Source organism: Talpa europaea (genome assembly GCF_964194135.1).
Source record: "Talpa europaea genome assembly, chromosome: 12".
Taxonomy (NCBI): Eukaryota; Metazoa; Chordata; class Mammalia; order Eulipotyphla; family Talpidae; genus Talpa; species Talpa europaea.
Window position 1 is genome coordinate 55,951,242 of NC_140079.1, and position 20,993 is coordinate 55,972,234.

General features: G+C 38.4%; 1 protein-coding gene and 1 pseudogene across 5 annotated transcripts in view; one reads left to right on the forward strand and one right to left on the reverse strand.

Annotated features, from left to right (window-relative positions):
* Nucleotides 1-476: 476 nt before the first annotated feature.
* ABL2 (ABL proto-oncogene 2, non-receptor tyrosine kinase) overlaps nt 477-20,993 on the forward strand; it is a gene marked incomplete at both ends in the record, with an annotated part of 100,588 nt that continues 80,071 nt past the window's right edge. For all 4 annotated transcript variants that reach the window (XM_084250763.1, XM_084250766.1, XM_084250765.1 and 1 more), the window contains one exon: nt 477-633. In XM_084250763.1, coding sequence (XP_084106889.1) covers nt 477-633 — 157 coding nt within the window. The remainder of the gene's footprint in view (nt 634-20,993) is intronic.
* LOC311180572 (large ribosomal subunit protein uL22-like) lies at nt 4,507-5,051 on the reverse strand (annotated as a pseudogene). The gene has a single exon. The product of its transcript is annotated as a large ribosomal subunit protein uL22-like (transcript).

Consider the following 20,993-nt stretch of genomic DNA (forward strand, 5'->3'; position numbering starts at 1 on the left):
GTGACACTAACCGAGCGGCCCCAGCAGCTGTGGACCCGCCAGCGAGGTGGGCACTGGGAGACCCACCCTGCGAGGAGGCGCGGGCGGCGCGGGGCCGGGGGCGGGGCGAGGCCGGCGCGGGGCGGGGCCTCTGGGAAGCCCGCCCCCTGAGTAGCGGAGGTGACTAGTCGGGTTGGGGGCGGGAGACGCTCTGCCCCACGCTCTCCCAGCGCTCGGTGGTTTAAAGATGGCGGCGGCGGCGGCGGCGGCAGCGGCAGCGTTGGGGGCGCGGAGCCGCGGGAGGGGGAGAGAAAAGGAGGGTCTGTGAGTCGCTGAGCGGCAGCGCGGCGGCCGCTGTGAGGAGTCCCGGTGCGGAGTAGCTGGGCCGGGGCCTGGGCTAGAAGGAAAGGCCGGAGCCGCGCCAGGAGCCCGAGGCCGGAGTCGAGGAGGAATGTGACCGGGGGTCGACGGGGGCGCGGGAGTACGCGAGCGCAGGGATGGGGCAGCAGGTGGGCCGCGTCGGGGAGGCTCCCGGGCTCCAGCAGCCGCAGCCCCGTGGGATCCGGGGCACCAGTGCAGCCAGGCCCTCCGGCCGCAGGCGGGACCTGGCTGGGCGCTCCACAGAGGCCGGCTTCAATATCTTCACCCAGCATGGTGAGTGTGAGCAGGAGCCCGCGTGAGGGCGTGGGGGAGGCCGGGGGAGGGCGCAGGGCGGGGTGGGCGTCAGACGGGCAGCCTAGGGGGTCGAGGGGTGGAGGGGTGCCCGAGAGTGGGCGCGGAATCTGCTGCCATCTGGGCCAGTCACGGGAGGCGAGTCACACCCCTCCCCCCTCCCGTCTCCAGCCTGGCTGGCAGCTCCCGGGGGCGGAGGAGGAGAGAGATGGTCTTTGGTGCCCTGGAAGGATTGTCCTCTGCCCTGGGACGCGACACCGTGTGTCTTGGAGGAAGGCTGTGGCCAGGGTCCTCGGGTGGGGGCGGGAGGGGATGAAGCGAGGTGTGAGCGTCATCCAGGTGGTGGTGGTATAAATCAGTCGTTAGCGGAGGGAACTTGAGTTGTGCCTGCAGGGATTGGGAAGTAGGAACTGAATCTCACGAGGCAGGGGCGTATGAAATGTAGGTGTACATCAGTAGATGAGCAATTTTTAGGAGACTGAATTGTGAACAGTGCCTTTCTAGGGGAAAGATGAGGGGAGTATCTCAGCACTTTCGGATTTTTTTTCAAATTGGGAATAGCTTTGCCAGACTAACTCACTCTTTGGAATAGGTCACAATTCTGAGGCTATCTAGCAGGGCTTAGAGATTGATGGGCATGGTTAGGACTTTGGTGTGGACATGAACGAGTTTTTTCTACCCTATGTGTACAGTGCATATATAGGTTGTATATCCTCTGTATAGCATGGAACCTATTACTTTACCCTCATTATCAATATATTTTTAGAATAGCTATTCCCAGACTCACTTGATCATCCATCCTTATCAGAAAGAGAGCAGATACTTTAAGAATTTATGTGTCTTTATTAATTATTTACATGTACTACTGTGCTAGTATGTTATATAACATTAACATTTACAGAAATAGAATTTTAGAAGGGATGAGATGAAAAAATAAGTGTGAATTCTAGTATTTTTCCCCCTGTAGCCCAGTGGATCCTTTTGCACTTCTTTTGAGGTGCTTTTGAGACTACTTTTCTAAAAGAAGGAAGATTGGAGAAGGGAAACACAAAATTGAGATTTCCTGAGAGGGGCTGGGGGAAAAAAAAGACTTTTCTGTAAAGACTGCATGACTGGCTTTGGATGAGAGGTAGCAAACTGGAGTTTGAAGCGGTATGTAGAAAGCAATAAAGGGAAAAATATACTACACAAAATATACCACACAATTTAGGGCAGAGGAGGAAGAAAGAAGTGTTAGTTCTTTGTTAGAAATGGAGTTTTGGCGGAAGTAATGATAGATGGCAGATTGCAAAGAGATGAACCCAAGGCGCTATGGCTATTAAATGGTGAGTGGTATCAGAGTTCTGTTTGGACTTTGAGAATAAGCTGAGTTGTTGATTAATGTAGGAGATATGGGTGATTTGGGAGCATTCACATCATTCAAACTTTACAGTCTGTTAAAGATGTGAGTGGACTTCTTTTCCAGGTATGTGAACATTTTATGAAGGTGCTATATGAGTTAGTTTTACATGGAATAATTTCCTAAAGCACAGGGGAAAGAATGGATGAATAATCAGGGATGAAATCATTCCTGTAACTTTGCTCTGATGGAAATGTTAATATGCATTAAACTTAGCCCTGTAGGCACTGGTGAGCCTCTGCCATCTTTTGCAGGACATAAGATTTTCAAAGGAGGAGGAAGTCATGCAGAATAGAATAGGAAGGGATTTTGAAGGATAGATAGTATTTGGATTTATGAGCAAGAAAAAGAGGGCAGGGGGCCTCCCTCATGGCTCAAGGTGTTAAGTCGCAGCACTATGAAGCTATCCGCAGCTCAAGTTCCATCCTGGCTAGGGAGCTAACCCACATGATGCAGCAGACCTCTCCTGTCTCCTGCTGCTTTCCTCAGCAGTGTATTTTGGTGGATCTGCCTGTTCTGTTCCCCACTCTCTCTCTCTGGTGAATCCTCTTACACCCTGCACCTCTGGCCTACAACCCAGTTCTTGTATGCATAAATAAGTAAATCTTAAAAAAAAAAAAAAAGAAAAAAGAGGGCAGGCTGGGTAGGAGAAAACTTGAGCATGAACAGTGGGAATGAACATATTGATAATTTGCTGATGGGATAGTGAAGAGACATCTGTCAGGAATGAAGCAAGTTCCCTAGGAATGAATCCTGGAGCAAAAATGGTTAGAGTCAAATTCTGGTCCTGTCTCTGTCTGACTGGGTGATTTAGACACTATCTTTGCATTTCTTTATCTGTAAAATGAGGAGGTTGGATTGGATGATCTTTAGGGCACCTTTTGGATCTGAGATTTTGTTTCTCATTGAGAAGTAGTGGGGAGAGAACAACATTGAATACATTGAATGGGGCTGGGTTATGGAAAATCTGGCAGAGGAGTTTCCAAAATCAGTTTACCTGATTAGGCTAGTTTATAGGATACATCAGCAGACCCAAGTATGAAATGCTGAAAAACTAACCTTGAGTGGAGGCAATGGAAATAGAAAGGAAGGGTAAGTTGAAGGGATATTTTATATTCACTCAACTGTCAAAAGTTTTTTGAGCACCTGTAGGTACCCGGATCTGAGGAAGGTACTGTGAGCATAACTGAGTTCCTGTCCTTGGGGAACTTAAAGGAGTTTAGGATTCTATAAAGAGGTTGAAAGAAAAATTACTAACTTTGGGATACTTATTATGGACAGGAACTCTAGAGCCATTTTGCTTGGGTTTGAACCTTGGCTCAGCTCCTGATTATCTTTGTGACCTTGGGCAAGTTTTTTAACTTCTCTGTGCCTTGGATATTCCATTTGTAAATTGGGGGTGAGCCTATCTAGTTAATAAAAGTACCTATCTAGATTATTCCTAAGGACTAGTATGAAAAGAAAGGAATTAGCAAATAATATAGGTAAGAAAGGTGACAGAATACTGTTTTTAGACAAATGGGTGTTTAGAAACTTCTGTGGATTAGAAGTTTTCAACCTTGGCAGTATTGACATTTTGGGCTGGATCATCTTTAAATGTGGGGGATTGTCCTGTGCTTTGTTGGCTCTCACAGCGTTCCTGGCCTGTACGCATTTGGTGCTAGCAGCACCCCTTTCCACAACGCCAGTGTGACAAGCAGAAATGTTTCCAGACACTGCTAAATCTCCCCTGGGAGGGGTGGGGGGTAAAATTGCTTAGAAACCCATGGTAAATTCTGAATTGAATAAGTAAGTGTATTAGATTCAAACATTCCTTCGTGGACCTATCATTTCACATTTACACAAAAATTCTGGATCTTTGAACTAGTGTCCAAATCACTGACTTTTGAGTATCAGTGTCAGGTATTTTTCAGTTTGAGATAGTAACATATCATTTCATATATGAATGTGAGGTCTACAAGCTGGGTTTACATTAGGTTAAAATGTAGATTAAATATTGTATGTAATTAGTACAGATATATGTATACTATAGAATGGTTATCAGTCCATCATTTTTCTTTAGAAAGAAGCAATAGTATTTTCTCATTGAAAATGAGAATGGTATTTTTTTCATTGTTACTATGTAGGCAAGCTGTTATAATAATTTGCCTTGCCAAAAGTGATTTTTGTGAATGTAATTGAGAAAAGGAATAAACATAATAGAGCTCTTTCGGTATGAAAAGGTAAGTACTGTCTGACTTTTGAACTCTGCTTTGAACCTTTTTGGTGAGCTGATGTTTTGTGACTAGTACTCTAGGGTTGAATACTTGTCTTTTTAATATTTGGTATACCTCATAACAGTTGAGCGATGCCACTTTATTACTTCCTTCTCTCATACATGTGCTGAAATACTATAAAAATTAACCTTAAATTATGAAGACACCCTCCCTCCCCCCAGCTTTTACTTTTATTTCCATTTATTTTATACTGAACTTATTCCGGGCCATAAGTTTTTGTTTTGTCAGTTTCTTCTGGGCTATCTTTTCCTTCTGTGCAACTTCCTTTTCTGGTTTAGGAACAATTTGCTCTTTCTCAGTGTGGATTATCTCTGTAGAAGGAAAGCTCATGTAGAGGTTAATCTGACCCATGAGCTCTGTAAATTCAGCTTGGTTCACCTGGATTTACTAATTGATGAGAAAATCTACCTCTCAACCCTGAAGTTCTGCATTACTCTCTGCCTTTTTAAGCACGTGCAGTAAACACTCAATGCTTTTTGGGCCACTGACCCTGCATCCAGTCCCACACTTTGGCAGGGACACACCTACCATCTGCATCATTGTAACAAGGGAATGGCACGCACTTTGTAGAGTGACACCCTTCAGATACTTGGTGGCTTTTTGGATATGCATACTTTGATGGCCTGGGCCATTTTACAAGTGTTCTTAAAAGGAACTTGAAGATTTGAACCTCTTGATTTGCAGGATTCTGTTGGGTATTTCTGGTCAAGTGAGTAACAAACCATTTTCAGAGATCACCTAAGGTTGTTGACGGGAAGAAAGAAATTATGAAGTTTTGAATAATAAACATTTTCTCTTAAACTTTTCATTTTTAGTAGTCTGACTTATTTTGATCTATAGTTCATATTTTAATCTTTGAAAGATATTGGCACCCCATGTTGAAATTGATACCATAGAATAGAGTAGGAAGCTGTTGCAAGTCAATTAGGTTTATCTATTAGTATGGTTGTCACTGATTCCTATAAGAACTAAACTTTGTAAAAAGAAATTGGCTGTTAGCTATTAATCTCCAAATCTGCGTAAATATAGACATGCATCTTGTCTCTATATTTAGTAAAGCACCAAAATAGGGCCTCCCTGGTGGCCTATGGGTTAAGTCTCAGCTCTATTACTGCAACAGAGCCTGAGTTTCTCCCTTACCATGGAGCTAATCCACATACGGCTCAGCAGATCTCTCCTGTCTCACCAGAGATAGAGTGGGGAGCAGAACAGGTGGATTTACTGAAATACGCTGCTAAGGGAAGCAGTGGGCATGACAGGAGAGGTCTGCTGTACCATGTATGGGTTAGCTCCCTGGCCAGGGATGGAACTCAGGCCGTAGTGGTGATAGCCCTGAGACTTCACCCCTAGGCCACCAGGGAGGCCCCGTGGCTTTAAAACTTATTAAAGACATGCTTTAGGAGGATTTTATATGCTTGATTTTGTGAATCTCATATATATGTGTACATGTGGGATTTCAAAATAATATTAATTTCATCAATCTTAATAGATTTCTTCTAGAATAGGTAAATTGAAGTCTCATTGTAGATACTGTCGCCAAATTATATAGTTCTCAAACTTTAGTGTGGAGAACTTCTTAAAAACAGCCTTCCGGGCTTGTCCGGTTGTTTGTGACCCTTTTCTGTGGGTCCCCACTGGAAGATGCTTTAGACTTGTGGCAGGCCTTGGGGCCTTGCTCTGGGCCAATCCCATTTGGATGGACTTTTACCCACGAGGGGACGGGTAACTTTGGGTGCTTCATTGGGAAACTAGACTCTTTGCCTTACCTGTATTGTTTCCTAGTTTTATTAAAGTTCCTTCCCATTAAAAAAAAAAAAAAAAAGATTTAACAATATTCAGTTTCAGAGTTTCTGATTCAGGTCTGAAAATTTACATTTCTGACAAATTTCCAGGTATTGCTGATACTATTTGGGGGGCATATTTTGAAATCACTGGTTATTAAAAAGAACAATGGATCAGGGGTGATTCAAATTATCAGTTGCATTAGAAAACAGTTTAAAACTATTTAAAAAGTACATTTTTTCTAATTCTAATGTCTGTATGTAACTGTCCATGTTTTGCCTTGGCCTAAGCGGTTTTTTCACCTCTAAAGGTTCTTAATGTTGACAGTGTGTTGAGAGGTGACACTTTGAAAGAATATTGAGTTTCAGGGAAAAGGAATGGAGGGCACATAGGGAGCTGCTGACAGATTTAGCTCCAGTTGGGTGACCTTAGTTCCTAGAAGAAACTGTAAAGAAATAATTGCTACCTACTGAGTGCTGCCTGCTAGGCATATGCTAAGTTCTTAATATCTTTTTTCATTTAAACCCTATAAACCCAATTTGCTCAAACTGAAAAACATTACAGACTAGAGAAATTGGAATACCTATATCTGATTTTACAGTTTTTGTATATGATAGTGCACAATTGCCTTTTGTGTGTATATAAATGTATGTACAGAGGTTTTTAGGCTTTCTGAGCCTTTCTCTATTGAGTCCAGTGATGAGGTTTTCAGAATGGTCTGCCTGGGTTAGAACTGTATACTCTGGCTGCAAATTGAGATTTAGATATTATAGTCTAGTGAAGGGGACATTAGGCACTCATTGCTATTTGGAATCTCACCATAGTTTTGAAGTACTGTCTTAAATCTCTGAGCTGGTATTACAGGTCTTATTTTAAGACTTGCATTTCCCTCTCTCTGTTGATAGAATACAACTCTCCTTTTCTCTTGACTTTTTGGAGAATTTCAAGATGATTTAACAGCTATCTGCGATAGCATATTGGGCTACTTTAAGAGGAAGAATGCATTAAGCCATGCTTCTCTGTGAATGTGGAAGAGTATAAAATGTGAACTGTACATATCCTCTAATTGATTTGATAGACCATACTGGTAGATGGTCTTTAGAGAAGTGATAATATTGTGTACTGATTGTGTTTGAGTATTTTGTGTAAATGACTCTTGAATTTCTAGGGTTCTAGATTGTAAGGATTGATTTCATTACCTATACCTGCCATGTAATAGGTATTTTTAAGTAATTTGGGACACTTTTTTTCCCTATATCCTTTTACATATTTCTTTAATAGTCATTGTCAGTTAAAACCTTTTAAAGGACTGTGTGTCTAAGAACCGTTTTACTTGATAAAACGGCACATGGAACTGTTTTTTCCCTCTGGAATAATGTAGATGTAAGAATTTATACGGTAGAGTGTTTGTTTTGAGGCTAACAATAAATTCTTCTAGGGAGACATTATCTTACAGAATGCTAATGTTAAAAATGAAGTACTCCAATGATCTTACATTGGAATTTGTGTAGCCACATAGAGTGCTATATTTAGTTTATTATTGCAATATTCTATTTATAAGGATGTCACCCCTCCCCCTTTTAGGTAATATGGCAGAACTAAACTTTCAGTTTAACACTACAGAGTGTTTTCTATGTTTATCCTACACTAATTGCCTATGTTAACATCTTGGAGAGGATTTTTAAGTGTAATTTAGACAGAATGATGCTTAAGTAGATGTTGGTGAACATCCTCATGAAACAGCTAGAAAACTAGTCTTGTTTCGTGTGTCTTTGTGTAAATATATATTTTGTATAGTAATTCCTGGTTACTCATCTCTTCTGTTTTGGATTCGATGTCTAATTTCAGTATGGAAATTTGTGGTCACTATACTAATTAGAAAAAATTTTAGTATTGTTTCCAATTGAACTTTTCAATAAAATGAATAGGTAAGTACAATTAGTAATAATAATATTCCAAATTTAATTGTGATTGTTTAAAAACATAAGAACTGTATTGGGTTCTCCTTCTGCCCTTTGGTTGGTGCGTTAAATGTGTTGAATCTGTAGTAGTATTGCCTGCTCCTCCATACTGAACTCTGCCGGTACTGGCTTTTGATCCAGCAGAACACAAAGCTCAGCAGGCCCTGGCCATTTATATTCCTTGGTTTGCTTTCTGAAGAGAGGGAGGGTTTAGAAACCTTTCACTTGATGTGGTCAAGGTCAAAGAAAATGTTCTGTGACTTAATATAATATACAGTATTTACATACAGTTTTGTTTACATGTGTCTGTGCTAATATTGAGTTAGGACTGAAGATTGCCACTTAGCATTTCGTGGTTCCAGATAATTACTAAAAAAACATTTCCCTAGAACTAGCAAAGCTAACAGGCACAATTTGCATCGCCCATCTGTTTCTTATAGGAAAGAATTCTTGATACATTAAGTTTTTTGTTGAAGTATCTCTCTTTAATTAATTTTGCATTTTGCATTTTTAATTACATAAAAATATATGAAGCGGTGTCTAAATGTTAAAATCAATACAGAAGCATGTAGACTAGTCTTGAAAGCAGTCTTTGATATTCCTACCCTGATCTTCATTTTCTTATTAGAGGACACTATCATGGTTTGATGTGTATTTTCCCAGGCCTTTCTATGTAGTTACATATTTATGAGTATACATAATAGTACTTCCCTTGTCATTTCATAAATGACATCATATTTTGTGAATTTTCCCCATAGACTTGTTTTTTGTACTTAATTTTTCTGAAAGATCTTTCTATGCCAGTATGTGTAGATTTCACATTCTTTTTCACTACCTTTGTAGTGTTTTCTTTCTCTCTATATATACATGCCATTTTTGCTTAGATATTATTATTGATGAATACTTATGTACAAAGTTATTTGAAAAGATATTTTTTTCCTAAAGATTATATTACCAACTTGAATCTATCTGAAAATTTACAAACATTTCTATATTGGAACCAACTTAATATTTTTCCATTGTGCTAATACTAATTAGTGAATCATTTATCAATTCCAACTTGTTTGAAGAGGACTATTTCATATATATTAAATTCTCAGATAAAAACTATGATTTCATTGCTCTTTACCTCCTTTTGCATAATACTATAATGATTTAACTATAAGCTTTATATATATATATAGAGAGAGATGTAACTTTGCTTTATAATGCTGATATGTTTCAGGTGTGCATCATTAAAATTCAGCTTGTGTATAAAGTGTATATATTTATCTGGATAGGGCCCCATGATTGTTTTCTTTTTTTGAAATGTATTTGGATGTCATTTGAATACTATATCTTCTAAAGATCTTTAGGACTAGGCTGTTAAGATTTAGAAATCTTGGTGGGGTTTTGATAAATGATTGTATTGAATTTTAGGTTAATTTGGGGGTGAATTGACATTGTTGGTTCATTCAGTTCTTATATCTAAGAACATGGTGTCCCTTTGCCAATCTAGGGCATCTTTTGTGTCCTTAAGTAAAATATTTTCATTTTCTTCATATTGTTTTTTGGACTTTTCTTGTTAAGCTCATTCATGGACATTTTATTATTTTTGTTAAAACTTTTGTGTATTTCCTGCTTATTTCTTTTTTATTTTATTATTTTTTTAATAGAGGCATGTTTTATTTATTTATTTATGTTTGTTTGTTTTGTTTATACATGCACTGGGCACAGTCAGAGCGCAGGAGGGTGAGAGAATTCACCAGAGCCAGAGCGGGGAGCAGAGCAGGCAGAAAGACCGAAGTACACTGCTGAGGGGAGCAGCGGGCGGCAGGAGAGGTCTGCGTGCCATGTGGGACGGGGCCGCAGAGGCCGCGGGCAGCTTCGCAACCCAGCGCTCAATTGCTGTGCCACCAGGAAGGCCCTAAGTGCTTATTTCTAATATATAGGATAGGAAAACTAATCACTTTTGTATGCCAGTTTTGGGTCTGCCTACATTACTGTACTCATACTGCATCTAATAATTTTTCGTTTAATTCTCCTAGGTAGGCAGTCAAGTTTTTCTGCATTAGTAACTTTCTTTTTTTTTTAAAAAGATTTATTTATTTATTTATACAAGCACTGGGTACAATCAGAAGCGTGGGAGGGTGAGAGAATTCACCAGAGCCAGAGCGGGGAACAGAACAGGCAGATTGACGAAATACACTGCTGAGGGGAGCAGCGGGCACAGCAGGAGAGGTCTGTGCGCCATGTGGGACTCTGACCGGTGGCCGGGATTGAGCTGGCGCTGCAGAGGCTGCGGTTAGTTTCGCAGCCCCGTGCTCAACCGCTGTGCCACCGGGGAGGCCCTGCATTAGTAACTTTCTATCAGCATTTTTATTAGTTTAAAACTAATGTTATTAGAAGAGCTTTTTTAAAATATGAATTATTCTGAACATGTTTAAGCTATTAGTATACATCCTCATCACATTTCTGTGATACATAATATACTATAAGACATTTGGTTGGAGGAGGTAGGGCATAGGTAAGAATAGGTTGCAAGGAAACATCATCTATCCTGGGCCTCCCCGGTGGCGCAGCGGTTGAGCACTGGGTTGCGAAGCTGCCCTCAGCCTCTGCAGCGCCGATTTGATCCCCGGCTGCCGGGTGAGGGTCCCACATGGCGCGCAGACCTCTCCTGCCGCCCGCTGCTCCCCTCAGCAGTGTATTTCGTTAGTCTGCCTGTTCTGTTCCCTGCTCTGGCTCTGGTGAATTCTCTCACCCTCCCGCGCTTCTGACTGTACCCAGTGCTTGTATAAATAAATAAATAAATCTTTAAAAAAAAAAAAAGATCATCTATCCTTATTTCTTTTTTTCCCCCTATTTCTTAATGGAGTCTGGCTATTATTAATAGGAGTAACAGTACATGTTTTGCCCATTTTATGTAAAATACCAAACATACAGGTATCTAAAGTATATATGTATATATAATGTAATCATATGTGTACACATAATGTAAATGTATACATACACATAGAAAATACATATTACAAATGTGTTTTTAGAGAAATTTGCTGATACATTTTAATTAGGCAGTTAGAGAAATAGTTATGTCTCCACATTTTGTGTAAAGAAATGTGAGTACTGGTGGCATTTAGAATAAAGCATATAATCACTGATTAATTTATGTTCTTTTGTGTTGAGGGGAATGTTAAGTTTGGTAAATACATCCCTAATGTTGACAATTCATAGTTACAATTCTATATTAATAGTTGAGCACATTTGGTTAGAACTCATAGCATAGATTATGGCAAGTGTAAACCTTTTAGCAGTGGAAAAGTTTTCTGTGGATATTATAGAGGAGTTGTAGATTCTTTCCAGATTGTATCTAGACTTGGGTTTGTTTAGCTTTTGAATTGATGTATTTTTTTCATAACTGCTTATAATCTTAACTGTAAGACTAGATTCAGTGTGAGATAAATAAAACTGTGAAACTGATTATTAACTTGAAGAAGGTCTTGAGAAAGAATGTTTTCTTTATAAAATTGTCAGGAGTTAAGTTTCTGATTCCAATAAATTCTTGTTTTTTCATGGTATGAGAAGAAAGCATGTTTTTAAAAGGAAATATTTCAAACTTACAGAAAAGTCCAGCCTAGGGCCTCCCAGGGGTTAAAGTCTCAATGCTATCAAGCTATGGCCAGCCACTGTGGCATGAGTTTGATCCCCAGCCAGGGAGCTAACCCACCTGGCGTAGCATACCTCTCCTGTCTTGCCCACTGTTGCCCTCAGCGGTATATTTCAGTAAATCCATGTATTCTGCGCCCCATTCTGTCTCTGGTGAATCCTCTTACCCTCCGAACCTGTGGCCTACACCTCAGTTCTTGTATGCCTAAGTAAATAAAAATGAATCTTAAAAAAAGAAAGTAAAGCATGTAACATAAAAGAATACCCATATACCTGCTTTCCCTTCCATATTTATTCTACTTGTTATCGTGTGTATACTGTGTGTGAGACAATTTATCGCTTTGTATAATTGATAGATTTTCATACTTCTTTGCCAGATATATTATGCAGCTTTTTCTTATAGTGTATGTTTTTAAGGTATATCCATGTTGAAATAATGTAGTTCAGTGTTCCATTGTATAACTACAACAACTTAATCAGATATTTTTTCCTTATTGATGATAGGTTGTGTCTAATTTTACTAAATAGATGCTTGGAGTTTCTATTTGCTCTGATCAGAAAATTCTTTTTAGTTATTTTTTCATCAGAGAAATACATGCAGTTTAGTCAGTCAAAGGATATAATAAGGTTTGAAAGGGAAAAAAACAGCAGCCCCTATCTGTCACCCTTCCTAGAATGGCACTGTCTCTCTATGTAGCTACCAGCCATATGTAATTATGAACAAATACCCTTTGTCCTAATTGAGAAGAGCTGTGTTAAAATACACACTAGTTAAAAAAAAAAAAACAAAACTTAGTATGAAAAAAAAGTTCTTGTATGCATAAATAAATAAATCTTTAAAAAAAATAAAGAAAAGGGCCTCCCTGATGGTGCAGATGTTGGGACGCAGCACTATGAAGCTATCTGCAGCCACTGCAGCATGAGTTCTATGCAAAGCCAGGGAAGTGGCCCACATGGCACAGAAGACCTCTCCTGTCTCACATGCTGCTCCCCTTGGCAGTGTATTTCAGTCAATCTGCCAGTTCTGTTCCCCACTCTTGTCCCTGGTGAATCCTCTCACCCCATATACCTCTGGCCTGTACCCCATTTCTTGTATGCATAAATAAATAAATCTTTTTTAAAAAGTTAAAAAAAGTTTTCCTTTTTATTTTTCTCTGGTTTTATTGGGATATAATTGACATGTAACATTGTGTGAGTTTACAATTCAGCTGTTGATTTGATAGTTGTAAATTACAACGTGATTAACACCATAGGATTAGCTGACACCTCCATCTGGTCATATAACTATCATTTTTTTGGTATTTGTGGTGAGAACATTTATGATCTACAGCAAATTCTAGGTATATAATATAGTAGTATTAACTATACTCAACATGTTGTACATTAGAGCCCCAGATCTTACTCCTCTTAGAACTAGAAGTTTGTACCCTTTGGTAACATATATGTTAACATGTAGTATATATCTTATTCTGACTTATTTGGTTTAGCATAATGCCTTCAGGATTAATGCAAGTTTTCACTAATGGCAGGGTGTCCTCTCTCATGGCTCAGTAGTTTATTATAACACACACCTCACACCTTCTGTACTCATTATTTAAGTAAATTTGTTTATTCGTAATTTGTTTATGGTCACTTAGGTTTTCATAGTTTGGCTATTCTGTACAGTGCTGCAGCGAAAATAGGAGTGCAGATACCTCTTAGAGATCCTGTTTTCATTTCTTTTGTATGAATATCCAGAGGTGGAGTTGATCACATAGTAGTTCTACATTTAATTTTTTTAAGGAGCCTCCATACTTCTTTCCATAGTGATTATTCCACCAGTAGTGCACATGGGTTTCCTTTTCTCCACACCCTCACTCTTTTTATTTTTTATTTATTTATTTTTTTTTTATAGAGGCATGTTTTTATTTATTTATTTATTTATTTGCTTGCTTGTTTTGTTTATACATGCAATGGATACAGTCAGAAGCGCGGGAGAGTGAGAATTCACCAGAGCCAGAGCGGGGAGCAGAACAGGCAGAAGGACCGAAGTACACTGCTGAGGGGAGCAGCGGGCGGCAGGAGAGGTCTGCGCACCATGCGGGACCCTCCTCCGGTGGCCGGGGAGCAGCCGGGGATCGAACCGGTGCCGCCGAGGCCGCGGGCAGCTTCGCAACCCAGCGCTCAACCGCCGCGCCACCGGGGAGGCCCCCCTCACTCTTTTTAAATACATTTTTTTATGATGGCCATGCTAAGAGTTGTAAAGTGATGTCTTATTGTGGTTTTGATTTGCATTTCCGTGATGATTAGTGATGTTGAGTACCTTTTCATGTGCCTGTTGGCTATTTGTATGTCGTCTTTGGAAAAATTTCTATCTGTTCCTCTGCCCATTTTTAAAAAAAATTTATTATTTATGCACGCAAGAGCTGGGTACAGGCCAGAGATGCGGGAGGGTAAGAGGATTCACCAGAGACAGAGTGGGGAGTAGAACAGGCAGATTGACTGAAATACTCTGCTGAGGGGAACAGTGAGCAAGTCAGGAGAAATCTGCTTTGCCGTGTGGGTTGCTCCTTGGCTGGCCGGGGATGGAACTCATGCTGCAGAGGCTGTGGATTGCTTTCATAGTGCGGTGCTTAACCCCTTGCATCACCAGGGAGGCCCCCTCTGCCCATTTTTAAAGATTAGATTTCTTTTTCTTTACTATCAAGTTATATAAAGTTCTTTCTCTTAAAACATAGGAGCTTGATAGTAGTCCTAAAGGTTTATTTCTGAATCTTAACCTATGACTACCTATGTCTTTGAATTTTGGTTTTCCTTCTAATTTAAGATATTTTGATTATTTCCCTGTTTCCACATTATTTGCCTTTTCTATTTCTTCTGATGTTCTTCTATTTATAGATTAATTTTTATTGATTTTTCCCTATATAATTGTTTTTTCATTATTATTGAATTTCATCAAATTTATTTTTGAGTTACTTGTGTTGAGCTATTATATACTGTGTTGTAGTTGGTTCTCTTAGCAGTTTATGTGGGTACATATATGTGAATAGGACTTTTGGTTATAAGTAATAGAGATCAACTCTAGATTATGTAATACACAGAAAATTTATATGGAGATTTATATGAAGTAGGGGCACGGGGTGCTAAAGGATAGGAATGCAGTTAGGTCAGCTAAGAAACATGAAGTGGAGGACGATAGAAACTTTGGAAATATTTATTTATTGTCTCTTTTTCTCAATTCTTTTTCCTTAGACATTCAATTCATATTACATGTCCCCATATTTTTATTTTTTATTTTTTTTAAAGATTTTTTTTTTTATGCATACAACAACTGGAGTGTAGGTCACAGGTGAGGGAGGGGTGAGAGGATTCGCCAGAGACAGTGGGGAGCAGAAGAGGTGGAGCCACTGAAATACAATGCTGAGGGGAGCAGTGGGCAAGACAGGAGAGGTTTGCTGGGCCATGTGGGTTAGCTCCCTGGCCTGGGATTGAACTCATGCTGCAGTGGATGGTGAACCCCTGCACCACCAGGGAGGCCTACACATATTTTTAAACCTCTGTTCCTGATCAAAAGGACAGTCTGTTCTAAACTTTAATTTCCTAGTCTTTTTTTCCAAATTCCCAGGAGCCAGTGTGATTGGAGGTCAGATCACTGATAACAGTTTCTCAACCTCTGTGATAATGACTTTTTTGGCTGAAATGATTCTTTGTTGTGGGGACTGTCCTGTGCATTGTGGGATGGTTAGCAGCATCTTTGGTGTCTGTCAACTATATGCCAAAAGCTTTCATTTCTAATTCATTTTGTAATTGTGGCGAGCAAAAATATCTCTAGATACTGCTGGAATCCTTTTGGGGGCTAAAGTCTTCCCTGGTTGAGAACCACTGACCTAGAATGTATTTGACTGCTGTGAGCCTACCACTGTCTGAGGACATCTCAGGAGAGTCATTACAAGTTTGTAGGCAGGTACTCAGAAAGCCTGGTAAATATTTCTCGTTTTTCTGTAGCAACTATAAATTTAAGACTTTTTAAAAATTTTGTTAGGTTTTCATTTAAAAATGTTTTTCCCCTTCATTAAAAATATTTGCCATTAAGTATGTTTCTTATTAATATGAGTCTGCCAATTTTGGTCATTTCTTCGAATCTCTTATTTATCTTCCCTGAGAAAGTGTGTATATGTGAGGGTATGAGTTGTTTTTAAAATAAGATTTGTGATTTTTGTAGCCAGACAGGCATAGGTATGAAAATTTAGACTGGGACGAAGCCTTAGAAATCTCATATTCTAATGTACTTGATTTACAGATGCATGTTTAGGGGGACTGAAACAAGTTGATCATGGATGCAAAGCTTTGTATTGGAGCACAGAAATATTAGAACTTACCTTATTTAGTTTCTGGTTATCTTTTGCTGGTGTCTACTTTTTGCTTTGGGTGTTCTTTACATAATATTTGTTGAGCATTTATCTGGCACTCTGTGCTGTGTTATCTCATTTAATCCCTCTCCAATAAATGAAGAAAATGGGTCTCAAAAAAAGGCATTGTAGCTCTAAAAGTTACGCTTCTAGCTGTTATGAATTGGTATTGACACAATGATATTGGAAGGACCAGGTGCTTATGTGCTGGATATTTATTCTGCTATTTCAGTTAATCCTCAAAACAACCCTGGGAATGGTACATTCTGGTTTTATAGATGAAGGTGTTCAAGAGTGATTAAGTATCTTGCCTTAAGATCACAGTCTTTGACTTAAATTTTATGTTTTTCCCAAGTCTTTGTTGCATCTAGGGGAAGATTCCTCTAAGGATGCTTTGCTGTCTTCCCAAAGTCTTCATGATAATAAAAAAGGATAAACAAAAATATACACAATTCAGCTTTAGTAAGGATTCATAAATTACTGTTTTGTTCATTTTGAAAGTAACCTTTCAAGTACCATTTTTATGCCCTAGATGCTTTTTAGAATTGAATTTAAAAGAAATAATAAAAGAAAGCTAGTTACTATTATCAGGAAAATATTTCTTAAAAACTAATATTTAAGAGGAATGACTTTGTGTTTACTGCCTGACTTTGATAGTAAACAATTTTTTTATATTTGTAATTCTTGAAGCATTTGGTTTTTTTAGTTGAATGCTTTCAATTATAACTCAGGCTAGAACTGTAACCATTTATAAGCAAGCTGTTAACAGCAAGAATTCTGTTAAACTATGTGGGTTTAGATCCTGGATTAAATTTATGATTTTGGTATCTTGACATAGTACAAAAAATTTAGAACCCGAAAAAACCTTAGAAATTATGTATTTGTGAACAAGTTATTTTCTACGTGTGTTTCCTTATCTTTAGAATAGTCATGCTAATGCACCTACCTTGTAGAGTTGTAAGAATCAAATTATTATTACATGTAAAATTGCAGAAAATGCATGGTGAATGTGAATTTCTCAAAAGGTGATAAGTTATTTTTTAAGTTGCCTTTCTCATTTTTTTAATGGTTGATGCACTTACAATTCAGATAATGTATTTAAAAATAATTATGATAATGTTAAGATTGAGATCATTCTGAGGCCTTAATACAAGGTAATATATTGTTTTTAGACTTGTCCTGTGCCTAGTTTAATAACCAGATTGCTTCTGGATATATAAGTAATAATGTATAGTTCTATTTTGTTTTGGTGCAGTGTCAGCATTCGGATTGGGTATTTTCCGCCACCTAGATAAATCATAATCTTTCCTCTCTCACAAAGAACAGTTTGAAATTATCCTAAAGTACTTTCCCATTCATATAGATAGAAAAGCTATTTATAGGGACTTAAAGGGGGAAAAGAAGGGCAGTGGAGCTAACCCAGTGATGCTAACTCCAGAAGGTGGTGGTAGGGAATGGTATTGTATGTGGGTGATTTGGGCATCATGAAAGAATCATTGTATAGCTGGACCTCATGGAAACTGGAACTGGTAAATTTCTTTGCATATACTTCCAGAGATAATTATGTATAAACACATGTGCATATATCTACACGTTTCCCATCTTTTTTTCTTAAAAAACACCAATAGAAGCATATTATATATGATTTTAAAACTCATACTGGAAATTTTTCCATCTCAATATAAAGAACTTGCTTTTTTTTTTTAAAAAATGCATGCAAAGCATTTCATTGTATTAATGAATTATTTTGTATGCTATCTTCAAACCCTACTGCAGTGAAAAACCTTGTAGGTATCATTTTAAGCATGTGCTAGTGTAACCACAGAATAAATACCTTGAATTGGAATTGCTGACAGAAAGGATATAGGATTTCAAAATAAGAATTCATTGGATAAGCTATCATTATCTACCTTTTTGTATGTTAAAATCCTGTATGCATTTGATTCAATTTCTGGATTTTCTGTTCTATTGATTTGCCTGTCTGATTACATACCATTTTCACAATTTTAATTATTTCACTTTCATATTAATTGCAGTATGGTATGGTAGTTCAGAATATAGACTTTTGGGTTGACTGTGCAGTTTTGAATCTCATCTTCAATACTTAAATGGATGCAGGTTACATAACATAACTATAATTCTGTGTCCTTATTTGCAAAATGAAAATGATGATAATGCCTGTCTAATAAGGTGTTATGAAGATTAAGTGAGTTAAATTACATAAAGTGCTTTTAGTGGTATTTGTCATGTTATTTTGGTTTATAGCATTAGCTCTTTTTCCTATTTTTGCAGTGACCTGGGAGAGCTAGTTCTTTATTACTCTTCATTTTCAGAATATTCCTGGCTATTCTTCTTATTTATTTTTTTAATATTAACTTTAGGATCAGTTGGTCTGTCAGAATAGACTAGGTTATAAATTGGCAACAACAGCTCCCCTGCCACCCCAATCCCAGTGGATTAACACATCAACAATTTGTCACTCATACTGCACATTCAATGTGGATCACTGAGTTGGGGGTGGGGTTTGGCTGGCAGTAAGAAAAGGGCTGATATACCCCTTCATTTATCACTCAGAGACTCAGGCTGACAATTTGCCATCATCATTCTAGAATTCTACCTGTTGCTATTGCAGAGGAAGAGAGTGAGCAGTAAATCAAGTACTAGTGGGAACTTTAAAACCAGTAGATACTTAACATTGCTTTGTCATATACTTCCTTGGCCAAAACAAGTATGTACTCCTCACGTGGTGTAAAGGGGTTGGGGAAAGTGCAGTTTTGCTGTGTGGCTGCAATAGTGGTGAGAGTGGAAATGTAAAGAGAACTACCACTTTTTTTTTTTTTTAAGATTTATTTATTTATACAAGAACTGAGGTACAGGCTAGAGGCATGGAAGGGTGAGAGAATTCACCAGAGACAGAGCAGGGAGCAGAACAGGCAGACGGACTGAAAGCACTGCTGAGGGGAGCAGTGGGCGAGACAGGAGAGGTCTGCCGTGCCATGTGGGTGTCTCCCTGGCTGGCCAGGAATCAAACCCACGCCTCAGAGGCTGCGGACAGCTTCACAGTGCTGCACTCAACCTGCTGCGCCACCAGGGAGGCCCAAGAACTTCCACTTTTAACTCTACATTTGTATTATTTAGATTTTTTTAAAATAGTGAGCAAAACTTGTGTAAAAGAGCTATCTTAAGATACCCTACCACAGAGAATCCTCTAATCTGCTGTTCATACTAAATTAAAGAATGGATAATAAATGGCTTACCCAGAGCTGGAACATAGGACTTGCTCAAACCCACTGTGCTTAACTAATATACCTCTCAATGCATGGACTTCTGTGGACAGTTTTCTAACAGTAGAAGTGTTTTGTTGTTGCTCCTATTTGCAGTGAATGTAAAAAGAAAAAAAGATCATCTTTGGGAAAATAATTGAAGTGAAAAATGAACTAAGAGCACCTCCCTGGTGGTGCAAGGGGTTAAGACACAACCTATGTAGCTGTCAGCAGCCACTGTAGCATGAGTTCAATCCCTGGCTGGCCAGGGAGCTACCCACATGGCGCGGCAGACCTTTCCTGAGTCTCTTGCTGCTCCCCTCAGCAGTGTATTTCAGTTCATCTGCCTGTTCTGTTCCCCACTCTGTCTCTGATGAGTTTTCTCCCTGCAACCCGCACCTCTGGCCTATACCCCAGTTCTTGTATGCATAAATGAACAAATCTTTAAAAAAAATGAACTAAGAAAGTTAGATCTAAGGAAGTTGAGAGGACCTCAGTAACACAGCCTGCACTGACAGGGAGGATGATAGTACATTCTAATTGGTTTCTAACTTGAAGATCTTCCCTGGAGTATTTAATTTTATTTATTTTTTAGCAGAGTTTTAAGGGGATAACTTACAAAGCCAGCAGAAGCATGGCTAAGTGTAAAACATTTGCATTTTACATTATTGTTTGCCTAAGTATAAGCCGTTTATTAAATACAAAGATCTTGCTTTGTCTTTAAGCTAGAAAAAAAAAAGTATAAGCCATTTACTTACTACTCTCTCCATTTCTTTAAAGGAAAAGGAAAAAAATGAATTTTTCCTTATTAATACAGGAAAAGAAAATAAGAAAAAAATAAAACAATCCCCCAAATCTATCTTTCTATTTCGAGACAATAATCATTAAAGTTCTGCTTTATCCTTTTTAGTCTTCTTTCATGCATGTACTTTGTATTGTCAGCCAAAATGTATACGAAACTTTCGTGCAATTTAAAAAAAATTATCTTTTTTCATTTTATATATTTTGGATCTTGTAAATTTTAAAGGAAAAAGGTTTTTTTAGCTCTTCTGAGAACTTCTTTTGCATTTACTCATCACAATGTTTAATATCCAATGCTTTCTGTCTTACAGTTTTTATTGTTTTTCCTGTTTATCCTCAGTTAGATTGAGTTCTTTGAAAGTTTATGTGTTTTTTATTCTGCCGAGTGCATTAAGTTTATTTAAGGACAGGACATATATTAATGGATGGGATTATAGGGGGAATAAAAGCAAAAGATAGTCCAGCAATTATTTCAGAATACAAATCAGTCACTAATTCTTTTGCAGTCCATCATAATTTGCTGATAAAGAACAAAGAAAATAACCATTTCATTTACATATTTTTAACATTCTTTTTTTGGAAGACAAAGTAAAATATTCATAAGATGTTAATCTTTTTACATGACCCTTTGAACAGAACATACTTAGTCTGAGGCATTAACTTTCTTGAAATAAAAAATGTGGAGGAGGACAGCAAGGTTATATTCTATTCCATGTAAAATGTCATGACTTCATTTCTTTCAAGAAGAAGGAAGCGTGGGTTTACTGTCTACTTTTTAGGTGGTGATTTATAAAAGACTAGTACTCCCACATTGTTAACCACTAATT